Source organism: Acartia tonsa, chromosome 11 (genome assembly GCF_053477335.1).
Source record: "Acartia tonsa isolate MP-2025a chromosome 11, ASM5347733v1, whole genome shotgun sequence".
NCBI lineage: Eukaryota > Metazoa > Arthropoda > Copepoda > Calanoida > Acartiidae > Acartia > Acartia tonsa.
In genome coordinates this window covers 10,439,736-10,455,752 of record NC_137270.1, presented here as the reverse complement: position 1 = coordinate 10,455,752, position 16,017 = coordinate 10,439,736, and the positions used below count along the sequence as shown (strand labels likewise).

Here is a 16,017-nt window from a genome sequence, read left to right as displayed (position 1 = left end):
ACCTAGTACTGGCGCGGAACCAATCAGCCTCTATATTTAGGGAACATACCAAATGAGTATAAGATGGTTATATGATATGTTCTTGGATAACTAACCACCCCCCCCCCCCCCCACTGGAAAAATTACCCTCTACCAAAAATTTAAGTGTGAGGGGGGAGGGGAGGGACCACGCATACCGTTTGTTTGTATATGTCTGTTAAAAAAAAGTATGCTTATTGTTTATGTCCTTCATGAAGTTGAAAACACTCAGATAAATCTTAATTTTGCTATCTAAATATGTTATTGATTTTAATCAGGCGAAGCTGAGAAAAACAAAGTACCTGATAACAGATCTCAAACTATTCCAGCAAAAAATGCAAACTTTCCTAAAACACAAATTTACCATTCATTAGGAAAGTGTTTTGTTAAACAAGTTTTGAATCTTCAAAAACTTAATAAAAAATTTAGCTTTAAAAATTTCCTTATGACCAGGTAAAGTTGGAATTGATTATCTTAACTTGAAAAGGGGTGTAGAAAATAACCCCTGTTCCTTTTTCGTTAATTTAAAAAAAAAAACTATACTCCTTCCCCCTGTTTTGCATTTATTTAAAAACCAAGAAGGGTGATAGAAGTTGTTAAGAATTTATTTGAGAAAGAGCACCTTCCAATTTATGGAGACCATGAAAAATATCTAGTATTAAAACACGCAATAAACTACAGATTCATCAAGTAAACCTGGTCCTTCGGGCAAACCAGTTCAACACACAATTTCAAATAGTACAGTTAACAACACTAGGAATGTTCATCCATATTACAAAATTATATACAAAAGCAAATACAAATTATTTGAAATTAACCACCAATATTCAATGTTGTTTAGTGCTTGCAATGCTAAATAAATTTTTTAAAGTGCTCTAATATTTTTGTAGTAGGTGGAATACTAACGGAACCTTTTTAGAGACAATACAAAAATTTCTCAATTTCATTGTTTTCAAAGATTTTTATAACAGAAGTTTTAGAAAATTAAAAAAAAAATTCTTTATCCATTGAACTTGGTACTTAATTTCAGCGAACTTGAGTGGTTAATTTAAGATATTTTGCCTAACAATATCAATGGTCTTTGATACTAAATTGATGTAATCACATATGGGTGTCTTTTCTTTTACCCAATAATATAGTTATAGTTGTTTTATATGGATGTTAATAATAGTAACTTTAATCCTGGAACCAGCATACCTCAACCTCTAGTTGATAATCAAGTGAAGAAACACATTGAGGAAATATCTCTGAGCTCTGACTCTGAGACAGAAGATGAAAAAGAGGTATAATTGTGACTATTACACTGCACAATAAGGCAAAGGCAGGATTAAACTAAGGTTACATGGGTCGCAGCCGGCTAAGAATTTGATTTTTTTTGTTCACTAGACATTTTATAATCGCCAGTTCTAGTTTTGTTTTTTTATTCTTATTTCTAAAAAATTGCCAATGGTTTTATGGAACCCAGAAACTTATTTGACTAAAATGGCCTGTAAATAATTTAATTCTATTTTTATTAATTAGTCCCATAGTGCAATAATTTTTAGCATTGTTTTTTAATCCTATTAATTTCTGTAAGAGGTGGGTAAATAATTAGAATCCTAGAATTCATTTTAATAACTTCTAGGACTAAAGGCTATTGAAGATGTAATATATCCTGCTGTTTTCTAGACCCTACTTGGTCAATAATGCCACAAATTTATTGTAACTCCTGAATATTATGTTGATACTTTTAGGTAAAACTTCCAGATATCTCCCATCTAGAATTTGTAAAACCTGGTAGAGTTCCTACACAAAGACAGGACGATGATGAAATACAAATTATTGCAGGTAATAATTGTTGCTGCGCTTCTACCTACTTGTTTACGGATCAAGGATGACTGGACAAATTCATATAAAGCTAGGGACGTAAGAAAGAACTGTGTAGTTATTAGTAATTTTTATCTATATGAATAGTGGTGATCTATGGTTATATGTTCTGGGATGGGATAAAAGGTCCAAGTTTTATTTCTGGTTGGGGAAAAGGGGTAAAAAGTAACTATAGGTTTTTTTGTTCAATATTGGAGTGTTATCATAGCGCGCAAAGCACGTATAATTTTTTTTACTCTTCTATAGGTAGGTTTCTTTGCTATTTATATTTTTGGAAAATATTGTATTTTTATTTAGATGTACTGCCACCACCTGTTCCATTCAGAGTAATCAGGGATAATGAAACCTAGCCCACTAACACTTGTAATAACTATTTTATCACATTGTATAATAGACAAAATCCTGGGCCAACAAAACTGGTATTTATTTCATTATTCGCAGAAAATTGTTTGTAATACAAAACAAAACAACATTTTTTTTTATTGATAAGAACCGGTTCTAATCCAGCAGATATTAATCGGTTTCGAAGACTAGCTATACTGGAAAATTACATACCTACCCGTACCCATTATTGTGTTCACATTTTATTGTAAATGTATAAATATGTATTGATTCTTCTAATTGAAGATATGTATATTAAGATTCTTTATCTAAAAGCGGAAATGCATTTTAAGTTAATTAATTTTGACCAATAGCATAGGTGGATTTTAAATTACCTGCGCTTTAATTGGTTGAATGATGTACGCCATCCAATCAGAGCGCAGATTTTTTAAATCCACCAATCACAGATGCCAAAATTAATTAACTTAAATTGCACTTCCGCTTTTAGATAAAGAATTATAGAAAAACGAATTTTATAAAAAATCCTCAAAATTTCATGCAGATTTCAAATCTCCCCCTAACTTTAAATTCCTGAAAACTTATATATTTTAATGTATATAACGTTTATTTGACTACTTTTGTATGAGAATGGCTGCCTTCCATCTTTTATTATTATTATTTTTTATCTAAAAAAGAACCTAGCGTTGATTTTCTTATCCCTTGATCCTTGAGATCCTTGAGAAATAAGTGATTAAACCTCTGTTTTAAATATGCAACAATATACTGGTGTGTTCAAAATTCCAAGATGCCTCGAATATATAAATACAAAAATTTTATTTTTACAGTTAATCAAAAAAACATAGCATTGTATTGTATTCTTTTACCTGTTTTTTTTATGAATCAATTTTAAAACTTAAAACTGTAGGTACCAATATCTAAAAATTGCATTGAAGATTTTTTATTACCTATTGATTTTTGAAATTATTATCATTATTTTTGAAAATTGCTTCCTAGGTATGTGTTTCTTTACAAATGCTATAAATTTTGACTCTATTTTTCCTTAGGTAGGTATGTTTTAAAGAAATGAATTATAATTTCAGAATAATGTTGTATTACACTAAATGATGATGGGTAGAAGTTGGATTAAGTTTGTGATAGTTGTTTTTTTATTCTCTTCTCTGTCAGGCAAATCTTCATTAAAACACAAACAAATTAAATTAGCCAATAATCATGATTTTTCATTCTTGAATGGTGTTTTGTTTATACTTTTTTTTGATCAATTCTTTTAAATATCACTGAAGACTTTTAGATTAAGGATCCCAAAAAAGTTTTAATTATATCTTTCTCTTTACCTTTTTGCATTCAATCTTTTATTTATAACTTTTTACAACTAAGACTACATATTGGGGTTTTGTAACCCTGAATTTTTGTTATGTTGGGTTAACATTTAAAAGGCTTCAATGAGGCCTTTTAGGGCGCTGCTTTAATAAATTATATAAACAAATATCATTCGCAAATAGGTACCTAGTTAAAATTAGTTTAAATGAAGAAAAGATGTCTACCTAGACTGTAAGTTAAAAATATGGGGCCCTGGTCTTGATCCTGTAAATTTTAAACTTCCAGCTAATTATTTCTTTATATCAACCAAAGAAGAAACAACTAAAATTCAGGAAAGCATATATCATATGGATTTATCTTATAGAATAAAAATAAACAATAACTTAAACTAGGTAGGTAGATGATAAGTTAGAATTTTCTGTTGTTTTGTTTTTTGTTTTTAATGGTAAAGTCCAGTCATTAAAAGAGGACTATCCACGAACAAGAGCACGTGATTCTAAGTACCTTCCAGCATTGATCTTAAGTATTTTCTTTCAGAATATAATAGGTCACCATTAATAATTAATATATTGACGAGAAAATTTATGTTTCACCACTTCAAGTTGAAGAAAAGTAAAAAAATGTTCAGGTTTTTTAGTCAAAATTCTATCAAACGTTTTGTTGAGTTCGGGGTGTCTTTAATTGTCCATTTGTCAAATGATAAAAATTTAAAAAAAGTTAAAAGCACATTTACTATATCTCATATGTATGTTTAAATTGATGCTTATATGGATTAATTTACAATCTATATAACACGAGTATTCGCTTATGTATCATCAAATATCCATTTTATTAAAAGAATTAGCTTCATAAAAGTTTTCAAAATCAATTAAAATACCTAAAAAAAATATGGTGAAACATAAATTTTCTCGTCAATACATTAATGATATATGGTGACCTATTATATTCTGAAAGAAAATACTTAGGATCAATGCTGGAAGGTACTTAGAATCATGTGCTCCCGTTCGTGGATAGTCCTCTTTGATTTTTTGCTCAAAAAGTTTCCTACATTCTTTTAACATAGGTACTTAATCATTGTTTTTTAAGAAAAGTCTACAATAATAAAAATAAATTGATTTTGCTAGTTGGTACCTAATCAAAGGATTTTATTGGAAACTTGGAAAGATTTTGTGATGAAATTTGATCTATGTTTGTGATAAAATCTTAAACTCACCTATTTTAATGAAAATTTTAAATTAAATCAATGCTTTTAAAATTATACAGAATATTCAAGTAAATATTCGTGGTGGAGGTGATTCCAATTGCAGAATAAGAACTGAAACTTTGGATAGAAATGATGGCCTATTTATTGTCAGATACAAGGTAGGAAATATTGAATTAATTGAACTAATATTACATTACAATGATGGTTTTGATTTGTTTGATTGTATACCTAACATTTTATAATTTTAACTAGTCAATCAATCAATCAAAATGGCTAATTTCAGCAGAAGTTACCTAGCAGTTTTCTGTTCGTCCGCTGTTTCTTACAGTTCTGCAGTATATCTTATCTAAATTACTGCCATGCAAGATTCCAGTGCTGTAAATCTTCTTTTTTAGAAAATAATTCCATCATGTTTTACTTAGCTTAAAATAAACTAAAGCTAAACATGTCCTTTGGGGAATTACCTTGGTACATGAACAGGGGCAACTTTTTACCATGCAAAGTTTTATAACTTATTAATTCAAAAAGTGATAGTTTTAATGATTGTAACATGAGCTAAGTTATCTCACTGTGCGGACAATAATATGTTGTATATTAAAACCTTTAATTCTGGAGCTGTGGCTCCTACCTCCAGTACTCTAAACCTTCGGAGCTACACATTACCCAATATAACCCAACTTAAAGTAAAACAAACGAAAAACTTTCTACCCCACCATTAATTTCAATGAGGGGGGGGGGGGGGGAGGGGTGAGTACTATTTCTCAAGAGAGTATATGTGTGACTGTGAAATCACCAAGTAATTAAATTATTAATTTTAGGTTTACTTTGAATGTCCCTCCTTTGTGATCCACATAACATCAAATGGAAAACTTGTTCATGATCCAATTTATATATCTGGACCTATCTATCCATCTTATTGTAACTGTCCTGTGGTAAGTTCAATTCTTGCAGGGATAAGGGATAGGAAACCTGGCCATAAATTAGGTCTCGGCCTGGTTTTGAAAGGGATCATGCAACTTTTACCATTTGCCTAATTTAATAACCTTACTGGCGAACGGCTCATATTGGCTACCGCTCTAAACCAATAGTGTTCTGTGATTTGGGCTTGTTTTGTATCAACCAATCACCAATTGGCGGAAATTTTAGAAGCAGACAATTCTAGAAAAAATAATGATTTGTCTGCTACGAAAAAATAAATATAAATGGTGTTAGATCACATTAGTTTAATTATTAAATCTGCTTAGAGTTAAACATTAAAAAAGGGCCATATAGAAAAAACAAAAATAACGGGATTATTTTTTTGGAAAGAAGGTAGCTACGAATTTTCATTTGGTAACTGGTTTATTAGGCCTAGGCTTGAAATAGGCCTGAAATAATATTTTCCTACGTTTCCCATCCCTTATCCCTGAATTCTTGTAACAGCAAAAAATAAAAGTACAGACGGGCAGACATAGAGAAATTGCTATAAAATCTTAAGGCCTATTTAAACATAATTCTATTTTTATAGCAATCAAGAAAATCAAGTACATACATAAAATTACTTTCTGTACAAGAACACTATAGGTGGACAATGTTAGTAAGCTATAGAGTAGATGCTCCGGTTCATGTATATTATAATATTGTTTTTAAACCACTAGGGTTCTTATATTTATGGACTTGTAAGGAAAATATTTATATCTAGCTTCTTTTGAGCAAAGAGTTCAAATTCTTTTTGAGTCTCATTTTTATTATGATTTATTTGGATTTTTTAACAGGATAGTGTAGGTGCCTGGCTAGAAAATAATAGCTGTCCATCCAAAATGCCTCAACAAATGGCTGCAGACCTAGAGAGATTTCAGGTTTAAAATTTTTTTTTAACATCTCAAGAAACAATGCTGTTTGTTAAGTCCAAGTGTAAAGAAAACATGTACAAGACAACTAACATATGCATTTCTCTTCCTATACTTTTAAGTAAGGTTTCTATTATAAAGCTAAAGATCTCGCGAAATTTTTTTCCAGGTTTTATTTTCAGAGAAGCTTTATAAAGAAATCAATGTCTTGTGGTGGTTTGTGGTGTTTAAGCTCCTTTCTTTCAGGCCCTCCCCTGGTAGTTTAAGGTTAAACAAATAGTATACTTATGCAAAAGGAAAGATTTTAAGAAATTTAAGCTAGATAAATAGGAATAGGTAGTAGCTTTTGCAAAATTCCGTAAATTGTGAGTAAGATTCCAGTCAAATGCGCTTATTAGGTCAAACTGTTTTTAATTATGCGTTTAATTATATTGTACGTTTGGTCAAAATTAAGAAGAGTTAGACTTAATATGCGCATTTGACTGGAATCTTACTCACAATTTACGGAATTTTGCAATTTTACGGATTATTGCTGCTACCTACTATTCCCTTGTTATCTTGTATTTTCAGGAAGGTGTTATTTTTTCTCCAGCACTGAAGAAAGCTGAAGAAAGTTTTAAGAATCCGGGGGCCTTTGCTTGGTGTCACTACATTGTTAAGGTAACAATCATATCAATTATCTAGTTAATTACCTCGTTGGGGCGAGAATCTCCCTCTCTCGCCTGTAAACGAGCCAAGGTATTCCCCATACTCTAACTCAATATCTAAATGAAATTTTGTTTGATTTAAATATGTAAGCTTTTTGGTAATGAGGTTTTTTCAAGGTTTTAGCTAGGGGATGTAAATTTTGGCATAAATTATTTATGCCCTCATTATTTTACAAGACTTCATGGAAATAATGTCGTAATCATTAAAATTATTGAAATTAATACCTACTAGGTGTATTATTATTTCAGGATGGGGAATTCTACAGAAGATGTTATGGGGAACATGTCGGATTCAACATGTTCATGGATGCCATTCTTAAATATATTCTCAGGCAGGTTAAACTGCCTGACCTTCAGTTCATGGCCAATTTGGGTAAGTTTTGCTTTTATAAAATTGTTCGGGTATAGTCCCTTTCGTGGCAACGCCTCCTAAGGGGCGTTTCGTCTTATTTTCACAGTAGCTTTAGATAGGTTATTTTAGGTTAGGTTATGTTAGGTGATTGCCCCGCATTGTTAGGCAATTGGCCCCCTCATGGTCTAGAAATTAATTAGGAGAAAATCTACTGTAAAAATACGACGAACGAGTTGCCACAAAAAGAGACAATTCCAAATTTTTCATCTGTCAAAATTGAAAAAGAACTACTCGCGAATCACTTGTAGAGAAGTACCCCATATAATTCATTTGATTTTTGTAATATTGATTCATAGGAAGAAAATGCACAATGTTAGATATAAGCGTAACATCTTTACAATCAAGTCTTAAAATGTAAGTATGTCCATATTCAGCATCCTGTATTAAATTACATTACCCTGACTTTTCAATAATAGTGAATTATCACTGCCTCTCTCTATTTGTTAATGTTCTTTGAATGACTGTCAAATTATTTTTTTAATGGATGTTGTGATTCTTGTTCTTTAAGAATTTTTAAAAGCGAAGCTTTTCTATAATTAGGGTCGGTCCGTCCGTACGTCTGGATAGCTTTTTTTTATTAATTTAGGCATGTTAGAATTGTCCTATCGATTTCAAACTTTGCATGGTGATTCCTGTAGTAGTTAGGTACTAGCAAGCGTAGCAACTCTATAATCATTACCAAAATGTCCGTACGTCCATTTTTAACATGTAGATTTTTTTACATTTTTAACAACTAATTTGTATGTGATCCAATTATCCGATTGTTCTGATTTTTGGTTTACTGATTCCGGGGACAACAAAGTACATTATTATAATCAAAGCAACTCTATAATCAAGTCCTAAAAATGTAAGTATGTCCATAAACATTATCCTGTATCAAGAAGTTTTTCAACAAATTTACTCACAATTATGCTTTGACTCTTAATCATTTATATTCTGATTTTTCAGTTCTGACACTATACAAGTGTTAATGTCTGTTTGTCCTACCGTTTCAGAGCTTCGCTTTTATGGATGTTGTCATCCTTGTTAAATTATAGGAGATTGGCCCCTTGTTTCTGCACGCTACAATGGATTACCAATGTTTTCCTGGTGTGGAAGTAAAAATACTCAAGTAAGAAGATGCTTTCCATAAAAAATTGCCTGTCGATAAATGAATTTCAATTATGGCGTTGGGGGAGGGGGGGGGGTAGGTTCATTCACTTAATCTCTGTTGGGGGGGGGGGGGGGGCTACCCAGTACCCAGTACACAATATATTCAAACCTAACCTGACCTGACCTGACAATAAAACAAAAAACTACCCCCCTCCTCCACCCATATTTTTATTTTTATAAACATAAGAGGATATGGATTCCGTGCTCAACAAGGCACTTTTATGGAAAACACAAGTGAGAAGCTTTAGAAGTTTGTTTTTTTTATTTAGGATATAATATTCCCAACTTATGAGCTTACTGAATCAAGCCTTGAGATGCTTGGTAGACAATCATTGGATGTTTTGGCTGCCATGGCTAAGAATGCCCCGAGGTATTCCCAATATTATCCTATAATTCTCAGGGATCTAAAGGGATATGACCATGGACGATAAATTGTTGTACACCCCCAATTATTAAATCATCATTATCTCTAATGTTAAAACTAAAATTAATCGTGGGTGGAAAAGTTAGGACACTACTAGTTTGAACCAACCTATCAAGATTAATTAGAAGTACTTAAAGTTGATAAGCCAACGAATAATATTTCTTAATATCTCTTTAAGGTGGGAGGATAAAGAGAATAAATTATTTTGGAAAGGAAGAGACAGCAGAAGAGAGAGACTTAATCTAGTCAAGCTATCACACAAGGAAGGCAAATTAAACTTTTCTATATAATCCGAAGCATTGGCAAAGATAGATATATATAATATAATGTGGTTGTTCAAAGGTTTTTGGAGGAATAAGGAAAATATCAGAATAATTATAAATATTTCATTCACCTCTTCACAGTAGCGTGCATGGTGAAGCCCTATTAAAGGGGGAGGGGGGGGGTTAATGCAACCATCTCGTAATCAATGTATAAATGGCACTTAGAATTCGAATTTCGATCTGAAAATTTGCATGAGTAATCCTTGGTAGGTCTATTTTCCCTAAATCAAACAAAAAGTTGAAAAGTAACGTTTAGCCGTTTTTTGGCTATTTTTAGGGCAAATCTGTCATGAATTACGTAGGAATCAACTATTTGAAACATATTTTTGCTTTCAATCATGTGAAATGATACTAAAAACATTTTTTTAGATTTCTAGTACCTGCAACTACCGGCTAGAACCGTTTGAAAACTTTTTGGAGCAGCAAAGAGTATTATGAGGAGATAGGTTTCGTGATGGATTTGCCTCGAAAAAAGCCAAAAAATAGCTAAACGGCTGAGCCGCCAGCCGTTAGCTGTTACTTTTCCAATTTATTTTTCGATTTAGGGAAAAAAGACCTACCAAGGATTACTCATGCAAAATTTCAGATCGAAATTCGAATTCTAAGTGCCATTTAAAATTGATTATGAGATGGTTGCATTAAAAACCCTCCCCTTTCTTATTTTAGGGAGTGTAGACACTTCTATGCATGCACATTTAGAACTTTTACAAAACATCGCACAATTAAAGTCTTGTCTGTATCATTTGAGAATGTAATCATATTTTTTTTTAAAGTGTTCAACTATTGCAAAGAAAAAAATAATTTTCAATACTTTTTTTTACTTTTATGAATTATTAAATTTGCCTAATTACTAGAATCCAGAGTTGATCAATGCATCAATCACCAACTTTTTCTTTTTCCGCCAAGAGATGGCAGAGTATGGGGGAGGCTCCAAATCGGTTCCATTTTTCCAATTCTTTGACTACAAATATCAGCTGAATATTGATGGAACTGTGGCGGCTTACAGGTAAGGTCTTTTACATGGATATTGTCACAGAATTTATTAATAATAATCAATACACTTTTCATAGTTGTCGCAATGTCCATGGTTCTTTTATCCAAGTAGCGCATTTATGATAAATTATAAGCTTACAACATATTTATGCTTAATATAAAGTGCATTCCCACAATTGGCCGGTTGGTTTCTGCACTATTAACCCCAACTCTCCATATTTAAAAAAAAAATTTAAAGTAAAGGGGTGGGGGGGGGGGGGGGGCGGGGGGGGGAGCGGGATAGCTTAGTTTTTAAAGCCTCATTAATATTATATACAATGGCATAAATTTTATAATTATAATTGGTTTAACTTAACTTTAAAGCACAAATGTACGTACACATGATATAATTTATTTGTGCAACTTTTGTTCATTTTTTGCAAAGTCTAATATTTTCCCTCAAATATTATAAAAGCAGCAATTTGCGACTTTAGCCTGTGTACTATATAGTACCACTAGCGGGGGGGATTTTTTTAAGGGGGAGGGGGTTAGTCGACCTCCACCCTTTCTAAATTTTGTTTGAAAAAGAAAAAAAATTGGGGGGGGGGGGGAGTATTTTTCTTTTTGTGGGGATTGGGGGTGTCCCAGCCCCCAAGAAAATAGCCTAAAACCGTCATAGGACCAGTAGGTAGAGAAGAGTCCAATCGCTTCAGTGGTTACTGAGAACTTAAGCTTCATACAGACGGACAGACAGGCATCGTTCGGGGCTAAAAAACTGGTTTTAATCTTATAATTGTACATTCTATATCCGCGGCAAGCCGTTTATAATACGATGCGAGAAATAACTATTCCTGTATCGCTTAGAAACCGATAAATATCCAGTGGATTAGAACCGGTTCTTAGACATACTAAAAAAATAATGTCTAACATAGTATATTCAGTTTTCTACGAATATAAAAATGTACAATCATAAGATTGAAACAAGTTTTTTTGGCCCTTGCCTTCAGCAATGGGTTTTAATCTTATAATTGTACTTATTATATCCGCGGATAGCTGTCTATAATACCATTTGAGAAATAACTATTCTATAGCTACCTAAGTCATCTTTTCAAGCAAAACATATAACCCTGAATTTAAGCAAACAATATAAGTAAATTATATAGTTTGATAGTTTAATCGATTATAGCATTGGTAAACATTATTATGGTCATTAATATCAAATTTACACTCAGCACTACCATTAATCCTTTGCACATGTTAGCAATGGAACCTTGTCTAGCTTTAAATCATGTAGTTAAACTTGTTTTCTTTGGTATCTTTGTTTTTCAAATGTATACCGCGTTATTTACTTACATTGGAAAACCAACGTCTACTACAACTGACTATATAGCTTTTAATGAGATCCCATTGAAGCCTTTGATTACAGTTTGTAGACAAGATGCTTTTAATCTTGCAAGTGCCAGATCATTAGGTTATGATAGCCTTGCTGATCTTCTTAGAGGCAATGTAAACAATTCTACCATATCATGGGGAGCTCATGTAAACAAAACTTATGAAGAAATTATTGATCTTGTATACCCTGATGGTATTATGAATGATATTATAGCCGAAATTGCTGCTGATAAGAAAGAAATACAGGGTTCTGAAGTATATGTGGCAACATGGGGCAAATGTAAGCAGTATCAAGACTATTCTGCATCTGAAATTTCTCTTGTGTTCCCTAAACTAAATACTGGATCTAATGTTGGTTACTGTGTTATAATATCTGATCCTTTGCTGAGAAATGAGTATAGTCTTCTAAATATATTCACCCAAGGAGAACAAATTTGTGTTGATAGCAGAAATGTGGGCAGCCAGTGGTATTACTATATTGAAACCAATGTGGACAAGAAAGTTAAAGATTGTTACACAGATTACAATGAAAGGGTCCAATGCTTAAGAAATGAAGCCTATGATCACTTTAGCTCAGAAGGAGTAGACTGTGTGCCTCCTTTTCTTTCTAAGATAAACAAGTGTGGAACTATTTTTGACAGGAATAATGGATCACAATTTTTTGAGAGTTCCTGGGACCAAGAGATTTACAAGATTTTGGGTGGATTTCAACTGTTTCATCTAGAGTGTTTGGATCCGTGTTTACAATATGATATATACATTTCTAAAAACAACAGAGTTACAGTTGACAAGGAATACAAAGTCAGAGTTAATTTGTTCTTTTCAAATGACAACAAGTTCACTACTGACAAAATTTCTTACAATGAGTTCAATTTAATTGTTGAAGTTGGGAGTGCCCTAGGTATGATTTAATAATATAACACAAAAAGTCATTCACAAAAGATCTATTTAATCCACCCCTCAGCAAAATCTTAATTAGGTGTTTTAACCCTTCCTCCAAAACAATTTGATTAATTTAAGAATGAATTTTTCATCAAAATAATATAAATAATTGTAGCATAGGGGATTTAAAAATTCTGATTAATTTTTACTTTATATCTTTTATTCCTGGTTGTAGGTTTATGGATTGGATACTCAGCTATGGACATTTACAAGATGTTCTGCAATGCTTGTGTAATGCTGAAAAATATTTGTTGGAAGAAAAACAACATAGAATATAATTAGATTTATTTTCATTTATGTCATGCATGTTTTATGTCCTAAATTAAAAATATAATAATATATATTGTTTCACTTTGCACATTTTAAATATTTTTATAACATTGTAACATGTTTTTTAGTAGCGAAGCTGCTCTATAATTCATTTTGTCTGTCCGTCAGTAATTCCGTAACGCTATGGGGGAAATGAGATTTACTCAGCTCCTATAAAAGATAGAATGCTGAAATTTTTTGACAACATTCCCATCATTAAGGAGGACATTTATGTATAAAACATCAATAGCGGTAGGACCGCTTATTAGCAGGTTTTAGGTTATTTTTATATTTTTCACATTTTTCTCCATATCTTCAGTGTTTATGGTCTGATTTTCAAAATTGTTTTAGTTATAGATCCCTAGCTCCTCTGCGGAGAGTGTCATTCATTATTATGACATAATTTGGGACACCTGTGGGACACTAGGCGTGGGTAAGGTAATAATGTAAAGCTCTCATGAGATAGCAGGTCAAGTCATAGTGTGCTTGAACATGAAGCTTGAGTTGGCACTAATGGATATACTAAAGTGACTCAACCTACTCCATGACAACTTAGGTCCAAACCCTGAGAAACTATGGCTAATTAATCAATCATATAATTTAACTTTTAATTCTTTAGATGTAATGCCTGAATTAAATATCTTATACAAAACCTAACAAATTAATTAAGATTATTTTAATGATAAAAATAGTTATTGTACAAATCCAATTGTGATGTAATTTTATGAAATAAGTAGAACTAGGTGTAAACTTTCAATAAAATTCCTTAAACTTATTTATTTTAGATTTCCATATCTGTTGTCTGGGAACTCCCTGGTGTTGAAGCAAGATTCTGAATATTATGAACATTTTTACACAGACCTCAAACCTTGGATTCATTATGTCCCTGTTAATGCAGATTTATCCAACTTAATGGTAAGCATAGTTATGATGTGTTTTCATGTATAGGGATGAATTTCACCATAGGGAAGGTATAACAGTTTGTTTGAAAATTCATTATCATATATGTTCTTTATCATTAATTGTAGAAAGATATAGTGAAACTATAATGCTATCTATAGACTTTTAACATCAAATATCTAAGATTGCCCTAACAGATTATTTTGTTCATGAGAGACAAAAAAGGGATTTTGTAAAGAATTCTATTGTGTGATGTAATTAGTTGATCTATATTATGTATTTGTGTAATGGTGTGTTGCTTAACATTTATATTGTACTTTAAAATATAACATACCTAATATAAATAAGAATTTTTGTAATATTTGTTTAGGAAAGAATTGAATGGGCTAAACAGCATGATAAAGAAGCTCAACAAATTGTAAGGTATATAATTTAAAGGTACAAAAACAAGGATTGCACTATCAATAAAAGCAAAGCAAACCAACATTAATACTTATAGAGTGTCTTAAATTAATAATCAGAATATTGAAGTCTAAACAAAGTACCTAATTAAAAATCGCTTAAATATAGGTTAGATACTGTTAATGTTTAAGGTCCTACTTACATTTTTAGGACTTGATTTTATAAATGCTTCGCTTTTGAATTATACCTCATTTTGGTAACGATTATAGATTTAATATTCTTTCTTATATATAGTCATATCTAACTTTTATATGAATAACCATGCAAAGCTTTTAAAACGTAGGACAATTTTAAATGCCCAAATTAATGACCAATATATCCATTACAGAATTACTGAAAAACTTAGCTTTCTTGTGATTGCTGCTCTACTTATTATGTACATAATGTATTTCTTCTAGAAATGCACAAGAATATGTTCTACAAAATCTTCTCCCCCACCATATATTCTGTTACCATGTAAAGCTGCTTAATGAATGGTCTAAACTTTTAAAGGTTGGTACTTTTAGTATTTTTAAATTTTAGTTTCTTATATATATTAACTTTAATTAAAAGTTATTAAATTCTTAAATCAAAAGAGAGTCTAGTAAAGAAGCATTGAGAAATAACAAATAATTTGAACCATAGTAGGTAGTACCTTATCATAGAAATAAAATTAAACATTCCTTAAACTTGTGTGCTTAGAAAATGTTGATATCAATTTCCATAAACACGTCAACATTCACAGTGAGTTATAGACTTTAAAGGTGCACTGAAAGGTCAATTGACTAATTGGAAATTTTGTTTGAAATTTTGCGAAACCCAGCAAAAATTTCATACCTAATTTGTTTTTGTTTTAAGGATAGGAATTAAATCAAATAATTTAAAATCCTATCCACGTCCTTGCATTGTGCCAATAACCCCAAACGTTTATAATGTAGGTCAACCAAACAATCATGATTCTAAATTAAGCTTAGAAAAATGATATAATCTTTTCAATAATTTTAAATGTGTCTAGGATGAAATAAAGATACTGGATGGAATGGAAAAGATCAGTTTAGAAGAAAAAGGAACACCTAAATGCTCCTGTCAATCTAATAATTTCAAAGATGAGTTGTAAATCTCTAGAATTTAACAAGGTTATGTTATGTTATGTTAGGTTTATTGGAGTGAAATATTATATTTATTTTCAACTAGTTTAAAAGAGCTTTAATAAAAAAATATATGTATAATGTCCTAAGTTATCAGTAACATTAAATCCATATTTCTTTTTTGGTGCTTAGAAGTGTTTTCTAATCATATAACTTTATAAGGGGGGCGGGGGGGGGGGGGGTTTAATGCAACCATCTCGTAATCAATGTATAATTGGCACTTAGAATTCGAATTTCGATCTGAAATTTTGCATGAGTAATCCTTGGTAGGTCTATTTTCCCTAAATCGAACAAAAAGTTGGAAAAGTAACGGCTGGCA

At 31.5% G+C, this 16,017-nt stretch overlaps 2 protein-coding genes across 2 annotated transcripts; both read left to right on the top strand.

Annotated features, from left to right (window-relative positions):
- The first annotated feature begins 52 nt into the window (after positions 1-52).
- On the top strand, positions 53-2,332 carry LOC145331106 (uncharacterized). The gene is made up of 6 exons (XM_080175736.1): positions 53-56; positions 297-392; positions 700-778; positions 1,193-1,301; positions 1,752-1,845; positions 2,182-2,332. The coding sequence occupies exons 1-6, from the start codon at positions 53-55 to the stop codon at positions 2,232-2,234; spliced, it is 435 nt and encodes a 144-aa protein (XP_080031862.1). The 3' UTR covers positions 2,235-2,332.
- A 970-nt stretch (positions 2,333-3,302) lies between these two features.
- LOC145332015 (protein O-glucosyltransferase 2-like) lies at positions 3,303-15,825 on the top strand. Its single transcript, XM_080176919.1, has 15 exons — positions 3,303-3,390; positions 3,772-3,875; positions 4,807-4,905; positions 5,566-5,679; positions 6,502-6,585; positions 7,147-7,236; positions 7,533-7,656; positions 8,733-8,806; positions 9,117-9,217; positions 9,450-9,534; positions 10,449-10,600; positions 13,995-14,124; positions 14,480-14,532; positions 14,970-15,063; positions 15,566-15,825. Exons 1-15 carry the CDS (start codon positions 3,327-3,329, stop codon positions 15,665-15,667), a joined length of 1,470 nt encoding a protein of 489 aa, XP_080033045.1. The 5' UTR covers positions 3,303-3,326; the 3' UTR covers positions 15,668-15,825.
- Positions 15,826-16,017: the final 192 nt, after the last annotated feature.